At 54.2% G+C, this 15,453-nt stretch overlaps 2 protein-coding genes across 2 annotated transcripts; both read left to right on the plus strand.

Annotated features, from left to right (window-relative positions):
• Nucleotides 1-3,332: 3,332 nt before the first annotated feature.
• Nucleotides 3,333-4,139, plus strand: IUM83_15632 (Copia type Polyprotein; the record flags this gene model as incomplete). The annotated part of the gene is made up of 1 exon (XM_067940465.1): nucleotides 3,333-4,139. One exon carries the CDS (start codon nucleotides 3,333-3,335, stop codon nucleotides 4,137-4,139), a length of 807 nt encoding a protein of 268 aa, XP_067790650.1.
• Nucleotides 4,140-4,344: 205 nt separating this feature from the next.
• On the plus strand, nucleotides 4,345-6,332 carry IUM83_15633 (Integrase, catalytic core protein; the record flags this gene model as incomplete). Its single annotated transcript, XM_067940466.1, has 3 exons — nucleotides 4,345-4,994; nucleotides 6,133-6,141; nucleotides 6,275-6,332. 3 exons carry the CDS (start codon nucleotides 4,345-4,347, stop codon nucleotides 6,330-6,332), a joined length of 717 nt encoding a protein of 238 aa, XP_067790649.1.
• Nucleotides 6,333-15,453: the final 9,121 nt, after the last annotated feature.

Raw genomic sequence — 15,453 nt, forward strand, 5'->3', positions numbered from 1 at the left:
AAATTAAACACTGCCGTTTTGTATCGGACAAAATCTGCTCACCGCGCTCTATTAGGTGGGGCCCCATACTTGCACACCACCACCTTGAATTTGCGCTCGCGGCCGCAATGTGACCGCCCTACGTGGCTGCAACCAGGTTGCGGTGACGATAGCAGTACAGTTCGAAGAGCTGGACTCAGCTTCTGATGACGAGATCTTTTGGCAGGACGCGTGCGGTGACTCAGTCCGCAGTGCGTTAGTAGTTAGCCTTCTTTTGCCAAATCTATCGTCTAAATTGGAACACGTACATACGCAAACAATCAGGATACAAGATAGCATATTGCATTAAGCAGTAGTTGTTACGCTCGCCCTTGCTGTTCCTGTAGGATTCATTCCGGGTCTTGCTTCCTTAACGCAATGTGAAGGAAACCCGACATAGTGCGTAAACACTTCCAGAAGCTGAGCGACGGGCCGCCGCCGCAGGACTACTTCAGCTTCAAAGGGTAGCGGAGATCTGTACGGCGACGAGACCAGTATTCGGGCAGCTATAGTGTGTTTTACGGTGCTCCAGGTGATCTGTTTCAGAGGGGTTTGATGTATAAAAACATATTCATAAAATTGAAAACAATGATATTTATATTTCGAATAAGTCGTTCCATATTTTTTGTAGCGCAATTCTACAGCACATCTCGGTCGGAGTTGACTCACCTCTCACTGGGAAATTCACCTCGAAACGCAACACCCGGAAATTCCAAAAGCCAAGAAACTGAGCCGGCACCGATGAGCGCGTCGTTTGTCGGGCTCCTTGTCTTGCTCGACTTTTTCGTGGGTGCTGAGGCTCGCGTGGGTTCCGACCAAAGCGGTCTTTGGAAAAGTGAGATTGCGCTGTATGACCTCACCGTTGATAAGGCTACAGTTACGACGCAAAGACTGTTGAGGATCCAGGATGACGCGGTCATCAGCCACGACGAAGAGAGAGTTACTGTTCCCGGGCTATCTACCGTTTCCGAGAAGGTCTCATCATCCACTCAGTACCTGGTTAACTAGGTGATCCTGGCGCTACATAAAGACCCGGACGATGCCTTTAAGGCGTTACGTCTACACTCAACTGGAGTGGCAATCGACAACCCAACATTTCACCAGTGGATGAAGCACGTAGAGAAGTACAGGGCCAAGAAAGGTTTATCTGCCTTCAGCGACAGCCGAATGTTCGAGCTGCTGCGAACGACAAATTCAGACGAAGAACTGGTTACACTTTTTGTGGCGCTTCGAAAACTCCCCGGCAAGAAGGACTTCGCTGCTCTGCGCCCTCTCACAAGCTGCTGAATGAGGCGTGGCTGAAGTCTGGCGAAACACCAAAGGATGTTTTCAACATCTTGCATCTTGGCGACGCAGAGTGGCCATACAATTCACAGTTTCTGCAGTGGCTTAGATTCATCGAGGCATACAAAATCAGCCCAGGCGGCAGGTATTCCGATCTTCAAACGTGCAATTCCCTGATGGTTAAACACCCGGATGAGTTGGACTCGTCCATTGCGATGCTTTTCCAAATGGGCCCAGCAAACCCCCGACCTGAAGAAAGTTGGAGAAAACTTGCAGAAGTATGTATTCAATAGTTGGATGGCAAGAGAGGCGAACCCGGAGATTGTCGGGCGTTCGTTGACAATCCCACATGGGCATTATGTTTTGATACAGCCGAAGGATGATCCGTTGTATTTAACATTGGAAGCCTATACCATCTACTACGCAGCTAAACGGGGCGGGGAAGAAACAATGGAGTCTGTAAAGAATTTGTTTGCGATAAACAAGCCTGAAGAAGCTCTTGCGGTCGCCATGATGGTTTAACCTGGCAATACCAGTAAGGGATCTACAGTTTTGCAACTGAGCGCGAGTCCAAACTTCAAGCTCTCCCATAGATACAAAGAAATCAGAAAGCCCGGTTGTTTCAGGGGTGGAGGGAGGGAGGGTCACATTATTTTTCTTGCCGGTATCGGGAATATGCATCATGCATGTAATTTCGATTTTTGTAGTAGTAGATGCTCTCGTCCTACAACTCTGCACTCAAGATGCTTACATATGAAGTTCATCCGCCCAACATGATCGCGATCCCTGAAATTCTCATGCTACTACTTGCCCCTGGGGAAGTGTAAGTGCTTTATGGCTAATAACTGTGCTTGTCTAGAACTGTTACATCGATCATGCATCGGTCTGATGTCACTCTGCCGGTCATCTTCTGAGTACTGAGGCTCACATGAACTCTGGTCGAGACAAACTGTCGACGAATGATGTTGCGCTGAAATCAAGCATGGTTACGCCACAGAGCAACCGAGGCAGCAAGTAAGTTCTCAAGGCAGCGAAAGATTTGTTTGCCATTGACAAGCTTGGAGAAGTTTTTGCTGCTGCAGTGAAAACAAAGTAAGCAACCGCACAACGCAGATGTTTCGCTTCGTTGTAAAAACTACAGCTATTGTTAGATTCAGGTCCCGAAGACTGCTGAGACAGTGGAGTAGTTTACGTTCCTGGCGCCGGATGCAACTTGTTCTCACCTGGTTTAGCTTTGGACCAAGGGTTCAAGATGTCGTGGGACCAGGACTTGGCATGTCGAGGGACGACACAGAGGTGATCCGAACGACACATGAGCATCGCCATTGGATCTTCAAAACGCACAACGTAGGAGGCAGAGTGAGCAGTAAGAAGCAAGTTGCAGTGAAACAACAAGTAGTTGCAAACTTTGCTGTGACGGATGGTGATGAAGACATTGATGTTTGGCACAAGCGCTTGGCTCACTCGTGCCCTGAGTACATTCGCCTGATGGTCGACCGTGAACTGGCCAAAGGTATCATGCTGAAGAAGCGTGGAAAGGTGGACTGTGTTGATTGCCATTTTGGAAAACAACGATGCAAGACTTATCGCAATAAGCTTGATCGTGACGTCGAGCGGGTTTATGACTTAGTGTTCTCAGACTTGTTGATCCCTGGGATGCAAAATGGAACACACTATAGTGCTGTGTTAGTTATAATTGCCGCGTACTCACGCTTCGTGACAACGTACTTGCTGAAGTCGCGTACAGAGGACAAAGTAAACCCTTGTATGCAGGAGTACATCGCGTGGGCAGAACGCCAGCACGGTGTTCACGTGAGCAAAGTAGTGACTCGTGAAGTGATAGTTGATGCCAAGGAGGAAGACACAGTTGAAGGTGACACACTAGTACGGTAAGTCCTAACTGATAAAGGACAACAGTTCTGAATGGAGCTATGGAACAGTGGTACAAGACGAGGGGCATTGTGGACACCAAGGTGGGGCCAAACGCTTCGCAATTAAATCCTGTCGAGCGCACCCACCAGACATTCACAATGAAGGATGCTGAATCCGATGAACTTTCGAGTGATGGGCGTCGCATCTGGGATGCCATGGTGCATAACAGTACGCCGTTTGATCTAGATGCTGAGAGTGCAGCAAGTGATGAACCACTTCTGGACTACGAGAGTGATATTGCGTTCAAGGAAATGCAGGAGGGCGGAAGTGTAGCCGAGAGCGAGTATGCAGACACTCTCACTGATTATGAAGTAGATGCCGATGCAGATGATGGTAGTGCAGAAGCATACGAGATCGAGGCAGCTGGAGGAAATCCAAATGAATCCAACCTTGCAGTTGCAAGCAGTCCGCGTGACTCAGATGAGGAGGTCGAAGCTGAGAGCAGTGCTGACCAAGAACATGATGACGATCGCGAAGCAGCAGAAAATGAAGTAGTTGTTGAACCTGGCACTGATGAGGACGAGAACTACAGAGAGTCCACGGACCACATCACGGACCTTGTGGTGGTGGACACGGAGGACCATGGCTCGTACGAGCAGAGTGAGTATGATTGCCTGTTTGACCCTGTTGACGAGAATGAGGTTGGACACAGAGAATTCGCTCTTGCTGAGGACTTTGTAATTGGGCGACGAAGGAGGCGTGGAGATGAACTACGTGAATCGAATGAGCGACGCCGGCCAGAACGATTCGGAGACTTCCTGGTCTACTCTGCATTTAACGCATTGCATGCCGATCGCTGTGGCACCAACGGCATCCGTATGAGTGACGTGAAGATCCCGCGCACCCGTAGAGAAGCATTACGTTCAAAGTACGCACCATTTTGGGAAGATGGCAGGGAAAAGTAGCTGCGTTGCGTGCAAAAGGAGTCTTGAAGATGATTCCGAAGGACCAGTGCCAAAAGGACAGAAGCTGCTGAAGCCCATGTGGGTTTACGACGCGAAGGTTGACCACCTTAGCTACATCATAGAATTTCGAGCACGCATTGTCGGCAGAGGCGATAAGCAGCGAACAGGCATTGACTACTTGGAGACATGCTCCCCAGTCGCAATAATGGCTACGTTTCGGCTATTCGTTGCGCTTTCGAAGCAACTGAAGCTGACGGTTTACCAGGGCGACGTCAACACCGCATATCGCAATGCGGTGTTGGGTATAAAGCAGTACCTGGAGGACTTGGATGGGTACCCATGCGATGAAGCAGGCATGGCGTACGTGATTGACAAAGCTCTTTACGGGTTAAAGCAGTCCGGTAGAGAGTGGAATACCGAAGTGAACTCGTGGTTCCTTCGATGCGGTTTCAAGCAGTGCAGCACGGAGCCGTGCCTGTATTTTTACGAACACGACGGCGTGTTCGCCATCGTCCTGCTCTATGTCGATGACATACTGTGTGCAACGAAGGACGAGGGGTTTAAGAAGAAGATGTTCGAGCAGTTGAACAAGGACTACGGTATTAAGTACCATGGTCTTTTGAGCACCTACTTAGGCGTGGAAATTGAGCAGAATGAGAAGTCGATTAAGATCCATCAGACGCAGTACTGCGAGCACGTCTTGGAGAAGTTCGGGTTTAACGAGGCTCATGCGAGTCGGATTCCGATGGAGACTACTCTGCGACTGATCGTGGAAGACACGGACAATGCCCCACGCAAACAGGAGCCGCACAATAGCAAGAAATTTTCCTACCGCGAGCTGATAGGCACATTGATGTATCTAGCTACGTGCACCAGACCGGATCTAGCATATGCTGTCGGGCAGCTCAGACGGTATATGCAGTGCCCAACGCAGCAGCAATTGGCGCCGCCAAACGAGTGCTACGCTATCTGGTGGGCGCCAAGAGTCAAGGCATCGTCAATACTAGAGACAAGTCAATGGAGGAGATGAACAATACGCTACTGATCGATGGCTATTGTGACTCTGACTGGGGCAACAACCCCGATACAAGAAAACGTTTCTTTGGCTACGTTCATTGCATGGCTGGAGGTGCAGCATCGTGGGCGTCCCGACGCCAAACTATTGTTGCAGTCGACAGCTGAGGCAGAGTACGTTGCAGCTTGCGAAGCCTGCATGGAGGCGCAAGGACTACAAAACGTGCTGATTGAAGTGTTCCCGAAGATGACGGTAAAGCTATGCCAAGGGATTGACAATCAGGCACCCTTCGTGATGGCGACGAACCCTACCTATAGCCGCCGCACAAGGCACATTGAGTTGCGCTGGCATTATGTTCGCGATCAAGTCGTGAAGAAGGCAGTAGAGCTCTGGAAGATGATGACCGACGACAACCCGTCGAATCAAATCACAAAGCCGCTAGCAAGCGACAGATTTGAAATGCTGAACGACATGATCGGCATGACCAAGCCCATATTCCGGAGGACGTGATTTCGGAGTGGGCGTGTTAGATTCAGGTCTCGAAGTGAGACGACCGTGACAGCACGGCGTCACCAAGGCATATGAGCCATCGAGACTCGTCAAGAGTGATGGTAGAAAGGCAGCCACCACACTCTGTGCGTGGTGTCCCGTACCCGGGAATCTGGGTGACATTCCAGGAGGGTCTTCGCTGGTCCTGGACTCTGAAAGACCCGCGCCGAGGCCGTCTGGGGTGACTCTCGCTCGTCCGATGGCTACAGCTACGAATGGATACACCCGAGTGGCACAGCGTACCGATTTTGTGAGGAGTCACCCGGAAAGATGACGCGAGACCCAGATCTCAGCTGGGCTCGACGACGACGACGACGGGAGCTTCCAGGGCTAGCATGGTGGCGTCGAGGACGGGTGTCAGGACGTGCTACGGTGCTTCCCCGAGCCAGGATGGAGGAGGTGTCGCAACAAGGAAGGATGGCACGCCAGGGTGCCCCGGTGAGTAGAATGGAGGAGGAGTCATGCTTATGGGCGTGCGCGGCCGAGGCCGACGCCCGCAGTTGCTTGTCAGTCAAACATTTTCCCGCTAAGAACGAAGTCTAACAAAGTATTGTTTTACATTTTCGTTTAGCGCCGCCTCCTTCCTGCACCTACCGAGAAAAGCCCCTCCGAGCTCCAACCACCCTTGACTGTACTCCCCGAACAGCTCACGGCCGATCCTTGGCGGGAGGGTGCGCGACATTAGGTGGAGAAGCAGGGTACGCGTGCGCTGGAGAAGGCCTTGAGTGGAGTGAGCTCGAGAGGCTTGTAGGCTGCCGCGAGAGGTGTCTGTGTGGAGTAGCGACTTCCTGTGGTCAAGCAAGGTCCGTGACGTCTGTCTAGTTCGGCTTCGTAGGCGCAACAAGGCCCGAGAAGTCAGCCTGAGGACCAGCGTGGACGGCTACACTTACTGCGTGAAGAAACGGGTCTGCTAGGAAGCGTTCCGCTAAGTGTGACAAGTGTTCAAGTTCAGACCGAAACGAGACGGCTCCAACGAGCGGTGGCTGCTGCTACTGGAGACTAAAAGACCGTGCGCTGGGTTTTGGAGTGGGTCCCCTTGATCGGGCCCGTACTGTACCCAAATACCGAAATTTCGAGTGACGAGTACGTGAACGAAGTAACAATGGATTCTATTGATGAGGGAAACGAGCGCTTCGGTGACACCCCTACGGTGAGTGAAGTGTTCCTCACCTCCGAGGAAGGGCAGGGAGGTCGACCCTCACAAGGTGTGACGGAACTCCCTCGAGCGACTACAGAAGAGGTGGATGGTCAGGATGGACCTCGACCGATATTCACTGACCCCAACCGGCCTGACCTGTCAACTCCCGCTGGGCTCGGAGCCGTACGATCGCAAGTGCTGCGCTAGGCGGCGCGGGGTTCCGAAGCCGAGCCGGCGCCACGAGTTGAACCTGTTTCGCATGTGCGTGCTACTACCGTGCTACCTCCGCACGCCTCTGTTACGATAACCGGAGCAGCGGGGCTTTCCGCTGCGCCTACGGCTGCGACGAACACTCCTTCCCTGTCGACGGGAGGAGTTAATCAGACCGCTCCTGCCCTCGGTGGAAGCCTTCCAACCATCCTGGATCCTGCGAACCCGCCTCAATTCGGCGAAAGTGGATCGTTGGGCCCCGGAACCCAGACACCGGCTGTGGTTCCTACTGTTACTGGTGACCAGGCCTCGTTACATCAGTATCCGGTCTCGAGCGCCCCAACGACGGCCGACACCCCTCTCGGTCCTGACCCGAAGATACAATATTGGAACCAATGGGGAGGAGACCCTGCGGCTCCGACGACTCCGCTCCAGGGCGACAACTGGGGCCACCACCTCTCGAACCCGCCTTTGGACCCGAATTCCGGAACGGTTTACGGTTACGGTCATCAAATGCCGCAGTACGCTACGCAAGGACCTACTCCAGGTGGAGCAGGGGTTCCTGCCACACCTGCGACTACGACAGCGACCATGACGCCGCAGACTACCCGCGTGAGGACCGCTATCCCGTCGTACCAGAACTGTACCATTGCGGACCCGTCCGCCGTTGCAGGGATCAGCTTCGGGTATTCGACCGCTCCACTCCCGAGCTGGTCAACGGCTCCAACCTAAGGCCGTCCGGCCTCGGCTCCAGACGCGAGGACCACCACGCCCCCGACGTGGTACATTCCAGCCAGGATCCCAACACCGGTGCACTCTATCCAAGGCTACTGGGGACCTCGGGTGCCGTCCCAGGGTCCAACGACACCACTCGTGACTCCTTCCCCCCGATCCAACCGGCGGCCGCGCCACCAACTGTTCCAGGAACAGCGGTTCCAATGCAGAGCCACCAGACTCCTACTACTGGGTCGGCTCCCTCGTCTTGGGGTCTCTCGACTGGGGGTCCGTCTCCACCTGGTGGACCGTTGCAGCCTGGGGGCCCGTCTCCACCCGGTGGAGGCGGGGGACAACCTCTTAGCTGAGGACCGTTCCCGAACCAGAGTCAGCCACTTCCTCAAGGAATGCCTTCTGTAGTAGGCCCAGCTCCGGCGAGCTATTCCGGACCAGCCTATCCTTATGTCTACCCCCCGTACGGTTTTGGGGCCTCATTCGGTCAACCTCTGGGTCAACCTCGCTATGGAATGCCGACGCATATCAAGAACGCAGTACGGATGATACAACCGTTCCACTCAAACTCCGCCTCGGTAGACAAGGCCAGAACATTCTGGAGTGCTTTCGAACGCGCTACGGAAGGGTTGGATGACGCTCTTCGCTTGAGCGCTTTCCGTGAGTGTCTAAAAGGGAAGGCTGGCGAAGAGTGGTGGATGTACTCGCAGATTGATAACTTCGAGACGCTGCGGACCCGGTTCCACAATCAGTTTATTTCCAGATTCCTCTACAGATGATTGAACGGTTGAAGTCTACTAAGCGTGCCAAGGGCATGTCGGCCGAGGTCTGGGGCGACATCATATCCAGCCTCTGTGATGCCGCTCAGTGTTACGACCCTGCGATGCGCTACCAGTACTTCCTGTCCGGACTGCGCAATAAGGAGTGGAAAGCGGCTCTGGCGACCACGATGGTCAACTCGATCCCTCAGGCTGTCGCGGTACTGCTCTACAAGAACATGCACCTCCCGGTTGACGATGATACCGAATTCTCGTCTGATTCCCTGTCAAATGCAAACCCCGAAAACTCTCTGATGCAGCAAATGCTGAACATGATGCAACAAACACAAAACATACTCGTCCAGCAACAGCAACAACAGATGGCACGTTCGCCGCGTTCCCCCAGGCATGCTCCAGTATTAGCTGCTTCATTCTCTCAACCCAGTGTGCAGGGGACCCAGACCGCTTCCCCGTCAGCTATGTCAGGTGGATCGATACCGGAAACTCTGTTCCGCGGGATACGACAGGGGCCGGATATGTATACTCAAGAAGGTCGAGTTGTGTGCGGGAGGTGTCACAATCTCGGTTGTAGTCGCATTAACTGCCGTCGTGCGAACGCCGTGTGCCCGCGCTGCCAGATGAGGGGCCATATTGCGGTTGAATGTGATCACCCGCGGGAGACCCCGGTCCTAACGGGAGCGGGCCAGGGCCGTGATCCCCGGGGTGGGCGAACGTGCTATTTGTGTGGCCGCCCGGACCATTTGGTGTAATTACCCGGCTCGAGCGGCATACCGGCCAATGACTCCACCGGACCCTTCGACCGCCGCTCCCGTGCAAGTGTCTCCGCCCAGCCAGCAATGATGGTGGCGAGAGGAAGGGGAAGGATGTGTCACACCTTCCACTTGTCAATGGAGTGACACAAGCGGGCGCGCTTCTGATCCAGTTGAGGAGGAGTTCGAATGCTTCGAAGCGTGCACTGAGCTGGGAGGAACGGTTAACGCCGTTCCCGGTGTATATGAATGTACTATGTATGGAATGAATGAGAACGATGACAACAAGAGTCAACTGCTTGTTGAGGGGGGTGCCGATCCAGATTACTGCCTCCTGAGGACAAGAGTTGATGGTGCTAACTATGAAGACGAAGCCGAGAAAACCAATGAACAGAAAGAAACCGTAGCCCTCATCGAGGTGGTTATCCCCTTTCGAACTGAGCCCAACCGTGACGAACCCAAAGCCGAGCAAGCGAGTGCAGAAACCCCATCGAGGAAGGAACCCAACCGTGACGAGCCCAAAGCCGAGCAAGCGAGTGCAGACACCCTTTGAGGAAGGAACCCAAGCGTGACGAGAGTGAACCCCAAGCGAGTGCAAGGACCCCATCGAGGAAGGAACCCAGGCGTGACGAGCGTGAACCCCAGGCGAGTGCAGAGACACCATCAAGGAAGGAACCCAGGCGTGACGAGCGTGAACTCCAAGCGAGTGCAGAACCCCCATCGAGTGAAGACCTCGAGCGAGACGAGAATGAACCCCGAGCAAGTGAAGGAAGAGGCGAGACTGTGAACGCCCTACGAGTACTGTACCAAGTGCCCCTGTGCGGACCTACCCCTCAACGTGAAGTAGCCTATGAAGCCTTTGGCATGAAAGTGAACCGGAACGCTTTCGATACCGAGCGTGACGAACCTAGCTGTGTGGACCCAAATGGCAACGACAATCTGGAGAATGAGGGTATGGTGAGCGACCCGCCCGAGCTGGACCCGGTCGCTGCCGCGGTGAGCCCGAGACCTACCCGTACCCTGGAGACGAAACCCGAACGCGACCCCAACGAAGAAAGCGCCTCCGTGACGGAACTGACTCAGGAAGACGAGGGAACTAAACCCACCGAGAAACTGGCCCCGCCATATGCTAGACTATTTACGTCGGAGGAATTGTTTTGGAGAACGGAGGACCCTCTTCGGTGGCCGAGGAGAAGGAAGAATATGAGAAGGAACTGGAGGAAAGGTTACCTCCGAGGGACTACGGAGGCGGATGGAAAGAATGAAGAACAACTACAAGAGCTCCCTTTGACCGCCTTGGGCATCCTATTCAACATCCCGGAGGAGAAGTTGGCCCAAAATTGCGAATCTTTGCCAGGCGTGCTTTCTACGCCCGAGTATTGGCTGCACTGGTATCAAGAAACATTGGCCGCTTCCGAAGAAGCCAAGAGGGCGAACAGGGACTTCCGCGGCGCCCTAAAGGCGGAAGCTGCTGTGCCCGCTGTCTGTTCCGTGCTGGATAGCGGTCCCGACACGCGCTTCGTCAGGAGTGGAGCGAACCTAGACGCCGATCGGGCGCCAAGGACGCGTAAAGTTGGGCCGTCAATCGCCTTCGATGAAGCGGCGGTAGAACAGAACATCTCGGTGAAGCTGGACCTGGACAGTCCCAACACAGGCCTGACCCCTGCTGCGGCCGATGACATGCATAAGTTACCTAATATGTGGCGTGCTTGGGCGCGAAAGATGGTGTATCACCTCGCGCTGGAAGACGAGTCCCGCGTCCCGAGGCGGTGCCCTACATGCTTGTCTAGGCTGGTTAGTTCGAGCAAGCAGATGCTGTGGACTGATGACCCTCCCTGGTCCAAGGATCAAGGGCTCCCGGTGCGAGTTCACACTGCCTTGGAACGCTTCGGTCCCCCTGCGCGCGAGTCTGTGTCTGAAATAGTTATACATGAAGTATTGGAGGAGTACTCCAAGAACGATTCCAGGATCCGCGACAAGGTGATTGGTAGAGGACCTCGTTGCGACCGTTGCCGCGCCCTTCCTCGCCCCAGTAAGATTTCCGGTGGTAAGCGCGTGAGTTTCGACTGTTCCTCATTGTATGCCTCCAACTTTGAAGCGTTGGGAACACACTGCAGCAGAAACGACCACGGCAATGGCCTGATCGAGTACGTCTACGTCGTGTCGGCACCCACGACCAAGAAGAAGCGTAATCCTGGACTACGCGAGGTACCTGACCAACCGGTCGCGAACGGCGGGGACGCCGCTGGTATTGTCCCAGGCGGGAAACACTTGATCGGTACCGTCGGAGAAGTTGAGGCCGTCTCCGCAGGCTTCGTCGACTGTGTGGCGGCTGAGATGCTCATCAACACTGGAGCGGTCGTTAGCCTCATTGACGCCCGCATGTTGACGGTAGTGGGGCGAGCGGACGCTCCCCTGCGCCCTTACCCTCGCGATCTGAGCAGTACTTCGAGACGCCCTCTACAAATCAAGGGGTTTTTGGACCTTCCCATACAGCTTGCTTCCCAAGAAAAGGTGAGACCACTCGTCGTGGTAGACCGACTTCACGTTGATGTCATCCTGGGTACTGATACACTCAAGGCTTACCGTGCCGTGGTCGACTTGGACGATAACATCGTCACTCTTAAAGACACGGGTGAAGTATTTTCTATTTGCTCCTCGCGTGGAAGAAGGGTACGACTCCCGGATCAGCTCCACGGTTCGCATTTGCCCGGGTGGACAAGCCTTGGTTATCTCGGAGGTCCAAGGTGAAATTGCAGATGAATCCACTGTACTGGTGGAAGGGCTCGTGGACATCGACGAGACTGTGAGGATTGCCCGCACGCTGTGTACGGTTCAGAAACGACAGGTGGTCGTGGAGGTATGCAATTCGTTCACCGATGAACTGATCATAAGGAACGAAACGCTCCTTGACGGGGGCTTACTGCAGCTATACGCCAGGAACTTGATGTGGACTTCTCTGATTCTAAGTTGGGAGGCGAGCAGCAGGAACTATTCGCCGAGATGCTAGGCTCGTTCAAGGAATTGTTCGTGAAGACCTCGATGAAACCTGGCCGGACGGACCTACTCGAATTTACTATTGACACTGGTGACCCCCCCCCCCCCCCGATCAAACAACCACCGTATCGCGTCTCCGAGGCTGAAGGGGACGTCATGGAAGCGGAGGTCCAACAATAGCTCAGTCTGAACTTTATTCGCCCCTCAACCAGCCCTTGGACGAGCCCTGTCCTAATGATCCGAAAACCGGACAGCGGTATCCGATTTTGTATTGCCTACCGACGCCTCAACGCCGTGACTATTAAGGATTGCTATCCTATGCTGCTGATAGACATTTTGGACGTTCTTGGGAACGACAAATTATTCTCGACGATGGACATCGCCTCCAGCTACTGGAACGTACCCACGACCGAGGATAGCGTCGAGAAGACTGCTTCTACCTGCAAACACGGTCTTTTCGAGTGGTTAGTTATGCCGTTCAGCTTGTGCAACGCCGTACCGGCGTTCGAAAGACTCATGGAGAACGTGTTGATCGATCTGAAGTGGCGCACCTGTCTCGTGTATCTCGACAAATGCGTAGTGTTTAGTGAGGATTTCCCTACTCCCCTGATGTGAGTGAAGCAGGTCCTGGAATGGTTTCGCTCCGCGGGGTTCAAGTTGAAAATGAAGAAGTGTAAGTGGAGTCGGAACCAGGTCGCCTTCGTGGGACACATCGTCACTCCCTCGGGCATCCTTCCGAATGTCGAAAAGGTCAATGCGGTGATGAACGTTCAACGACCTCATGATCTCCACACTGTACGGGCCTTTTTGGGCCTGACTAGCTATTTCAGACGCTACATTCCCGGGTATGCGACCATCTCGGCCCCGATTGAACGCTTAAAGACCAAAGGCGTTCCTTTTGTGTGGAATGACGACTGCGAGTCTGCCTTCATGCAATTGAAGCGGCAACTAATGGAGCCCCCTATTCTCGTGTACCCCGACTTCTCAAAGCGCTTCAAGCTCTACGTAGACTCATCGAAATTGGCCGTCGGCGCGTGCCTGATGCAGACTGTAGAGGGTCGAGAACGAGTGGTAGCGTACGCCAGCAAACTGCTGGTGGGATCAGAGAAAAACTGGATCAACAAGCAGGACGGAACATCGGAGATTGAGTGTTGGGGAATAGTGTGGGCGACCCGCAAGTTCCTTTGCTACTTGGATCGTCACGAGTTCGACCTTTATACGGACCAACTAGCGTTAACCTGGGTATTCAATGAAACCAACCGCACCAGCATTGCGAAGCTAGCAAGGTGGGCCATGGAACTCTCCCAACTACGCTTTAAGGTTTACCACAAAGCCGGCTCCGCGATGGGGCACGTGGACGGACTCTCGCGCTTGTATTCCTACACTATAGCGGCCATCTCGATGACGAACCTACTCAACGATGTTGACTTGGACAAACAGAGTTCGACTCTGGTCGGGAAGAACGGACTGACGGATTCCCCCACGGCAAAATATGGGGGAGTCTCGTTCTCCGACACTCTGGCTGCGACCCACCGTTCTGTCGAAGTCGGGGAGCGTGAATCCCAAGACGTGGACGCCTCGGATCTTACCTCTCCCTCGCCGTATTCAAACGAGGTCGTCCTGTTGTCATCGGAACAAATGTTAGTGTGCCCTGTGGACGTATTCGGACTGCAACAGGGTCGCTTTGTGGAGGAACAGCGTCGCACCCCGTGGATCCTCGCGATGATCGCCTACCTGGAAAGTGGTGCTCTGGCGCTGAACCCGCAGCTACGGACACGAACGCTATTTATAATGGGCCCTCCATTTACATAAGTAGCTAGACATCTTTCCGATATTGCATAAGTAGGCATGGTCGGCACACGACTAGCGTGTGCTGACTCGTCATCCTCTGATTGGCTGAATGGTGGGGAAGCCAGTCCCCATTTCCAGCCAATCAGCTGTCGACCTTTGTTTGAGTGGCTGCCATTAGTCCTAAGGTCTCGCGCCCCGGTCTAATAATAAATCAGAGTTGAATTTACATCGGACTTAATACTTAGCTCTCAGCCTTACTGAGAACAAGACGCTTACTGAACACCTAGGTGTAAGTCAGTGACCGGCATACACCAGGCCCGTTACACTATTAATGGTCCCTAACTATGTCGTGCGCAACGGAGTATTGATGCGCAAGGTACACTTGAAGGCTCGAGCTGGACCTGCTAGCTCTAGCACGGCCGCCCACGTCGGAGTGACTGAAACGATGTACAAGGTTCGAAAGCGTGCCTTTTGGCACGGTTGGAAGCGTGACGTCGCCAAGTATGTTCGGGAGTGCTCTACGTGCGGTAGCTGGATGGAGCATCGCCCCTGGAGAAATGGCCACATGCATCGAAGCTGGCAGGTAGCTCGCCTGGTCACTTTTGGAGAATACGGTCCTGCCCTGATGTTTCGCTCGGTTCAAACTTGCGGACGCTACATGCGTGCCTCGGGTGAAGCGTGCGTGTTGGTGGGGCGTCGCACGTTCGCCGTGATCCATGGAGTTGGGTGGATCCTACTGCTTCTGGTTGTGTTGGTCATCCGCATCCCGATGCGTTTGTATGATCTGATGGAGTTTTCGTTCTGTAGCATCCCTGGGGTTGTCACGCTCCTAGCCTCGCTGAACCTGCTCAACTACATGTTCAAATGGACGTCGTGGGGATCGGAGGTGACGATCTCGGTGGGATTTGCAGGGCTGCTTTCGCATGGATGGCGCCTTGCCGACGGCGACGACCGCCTCAAGGAGTTGGCGCCGGGATTCCTCCTCGGCAAGGCGTGGGAGAGCGTTCAGCAGCGTGCCGACGCTCGCGATCAATCCGAAACAGCTAGTCTCATGAAGCCGCAGGACCCCGGAGTGGACGAGCAAGCCGACTTCCCGTCGACGGACGTCGACACTGGACTGCTCACGAGTCCGCATGCTTCTCACGGCGGAGACGTGCTCCCGAACTGTGCAGTGTCGGTCGACGTCACCCGTGCCGTCGTGGAGCTGACCAATACTCTGACGCAGCTGACTGTGAAGGCTACCGCGTTGACGGAAATGGCAGCCCAGGCCCAGCTTCACGTTCGTCGGGGACGCCAAACTTCTAGTCGGGGAGAATGTTCCGTACCCGGGAATCTGGGTGACATTCCAGGAGGGTCTTCG

This window comes from Phytophthora cinnamomi, assembly GCF_018691715.1.
Source record: "Phytophthora cinnamomi strain GKB4 chromosome Unknown Contig45, whole genome shotgun sequence".
Taxonomy (NCBI): Eukaryota; Oomycota; class Peronosporomycetes; order Peronosporales; family Peronosporaceae; genus Phytophthora; species Phytophthora cinnamomi.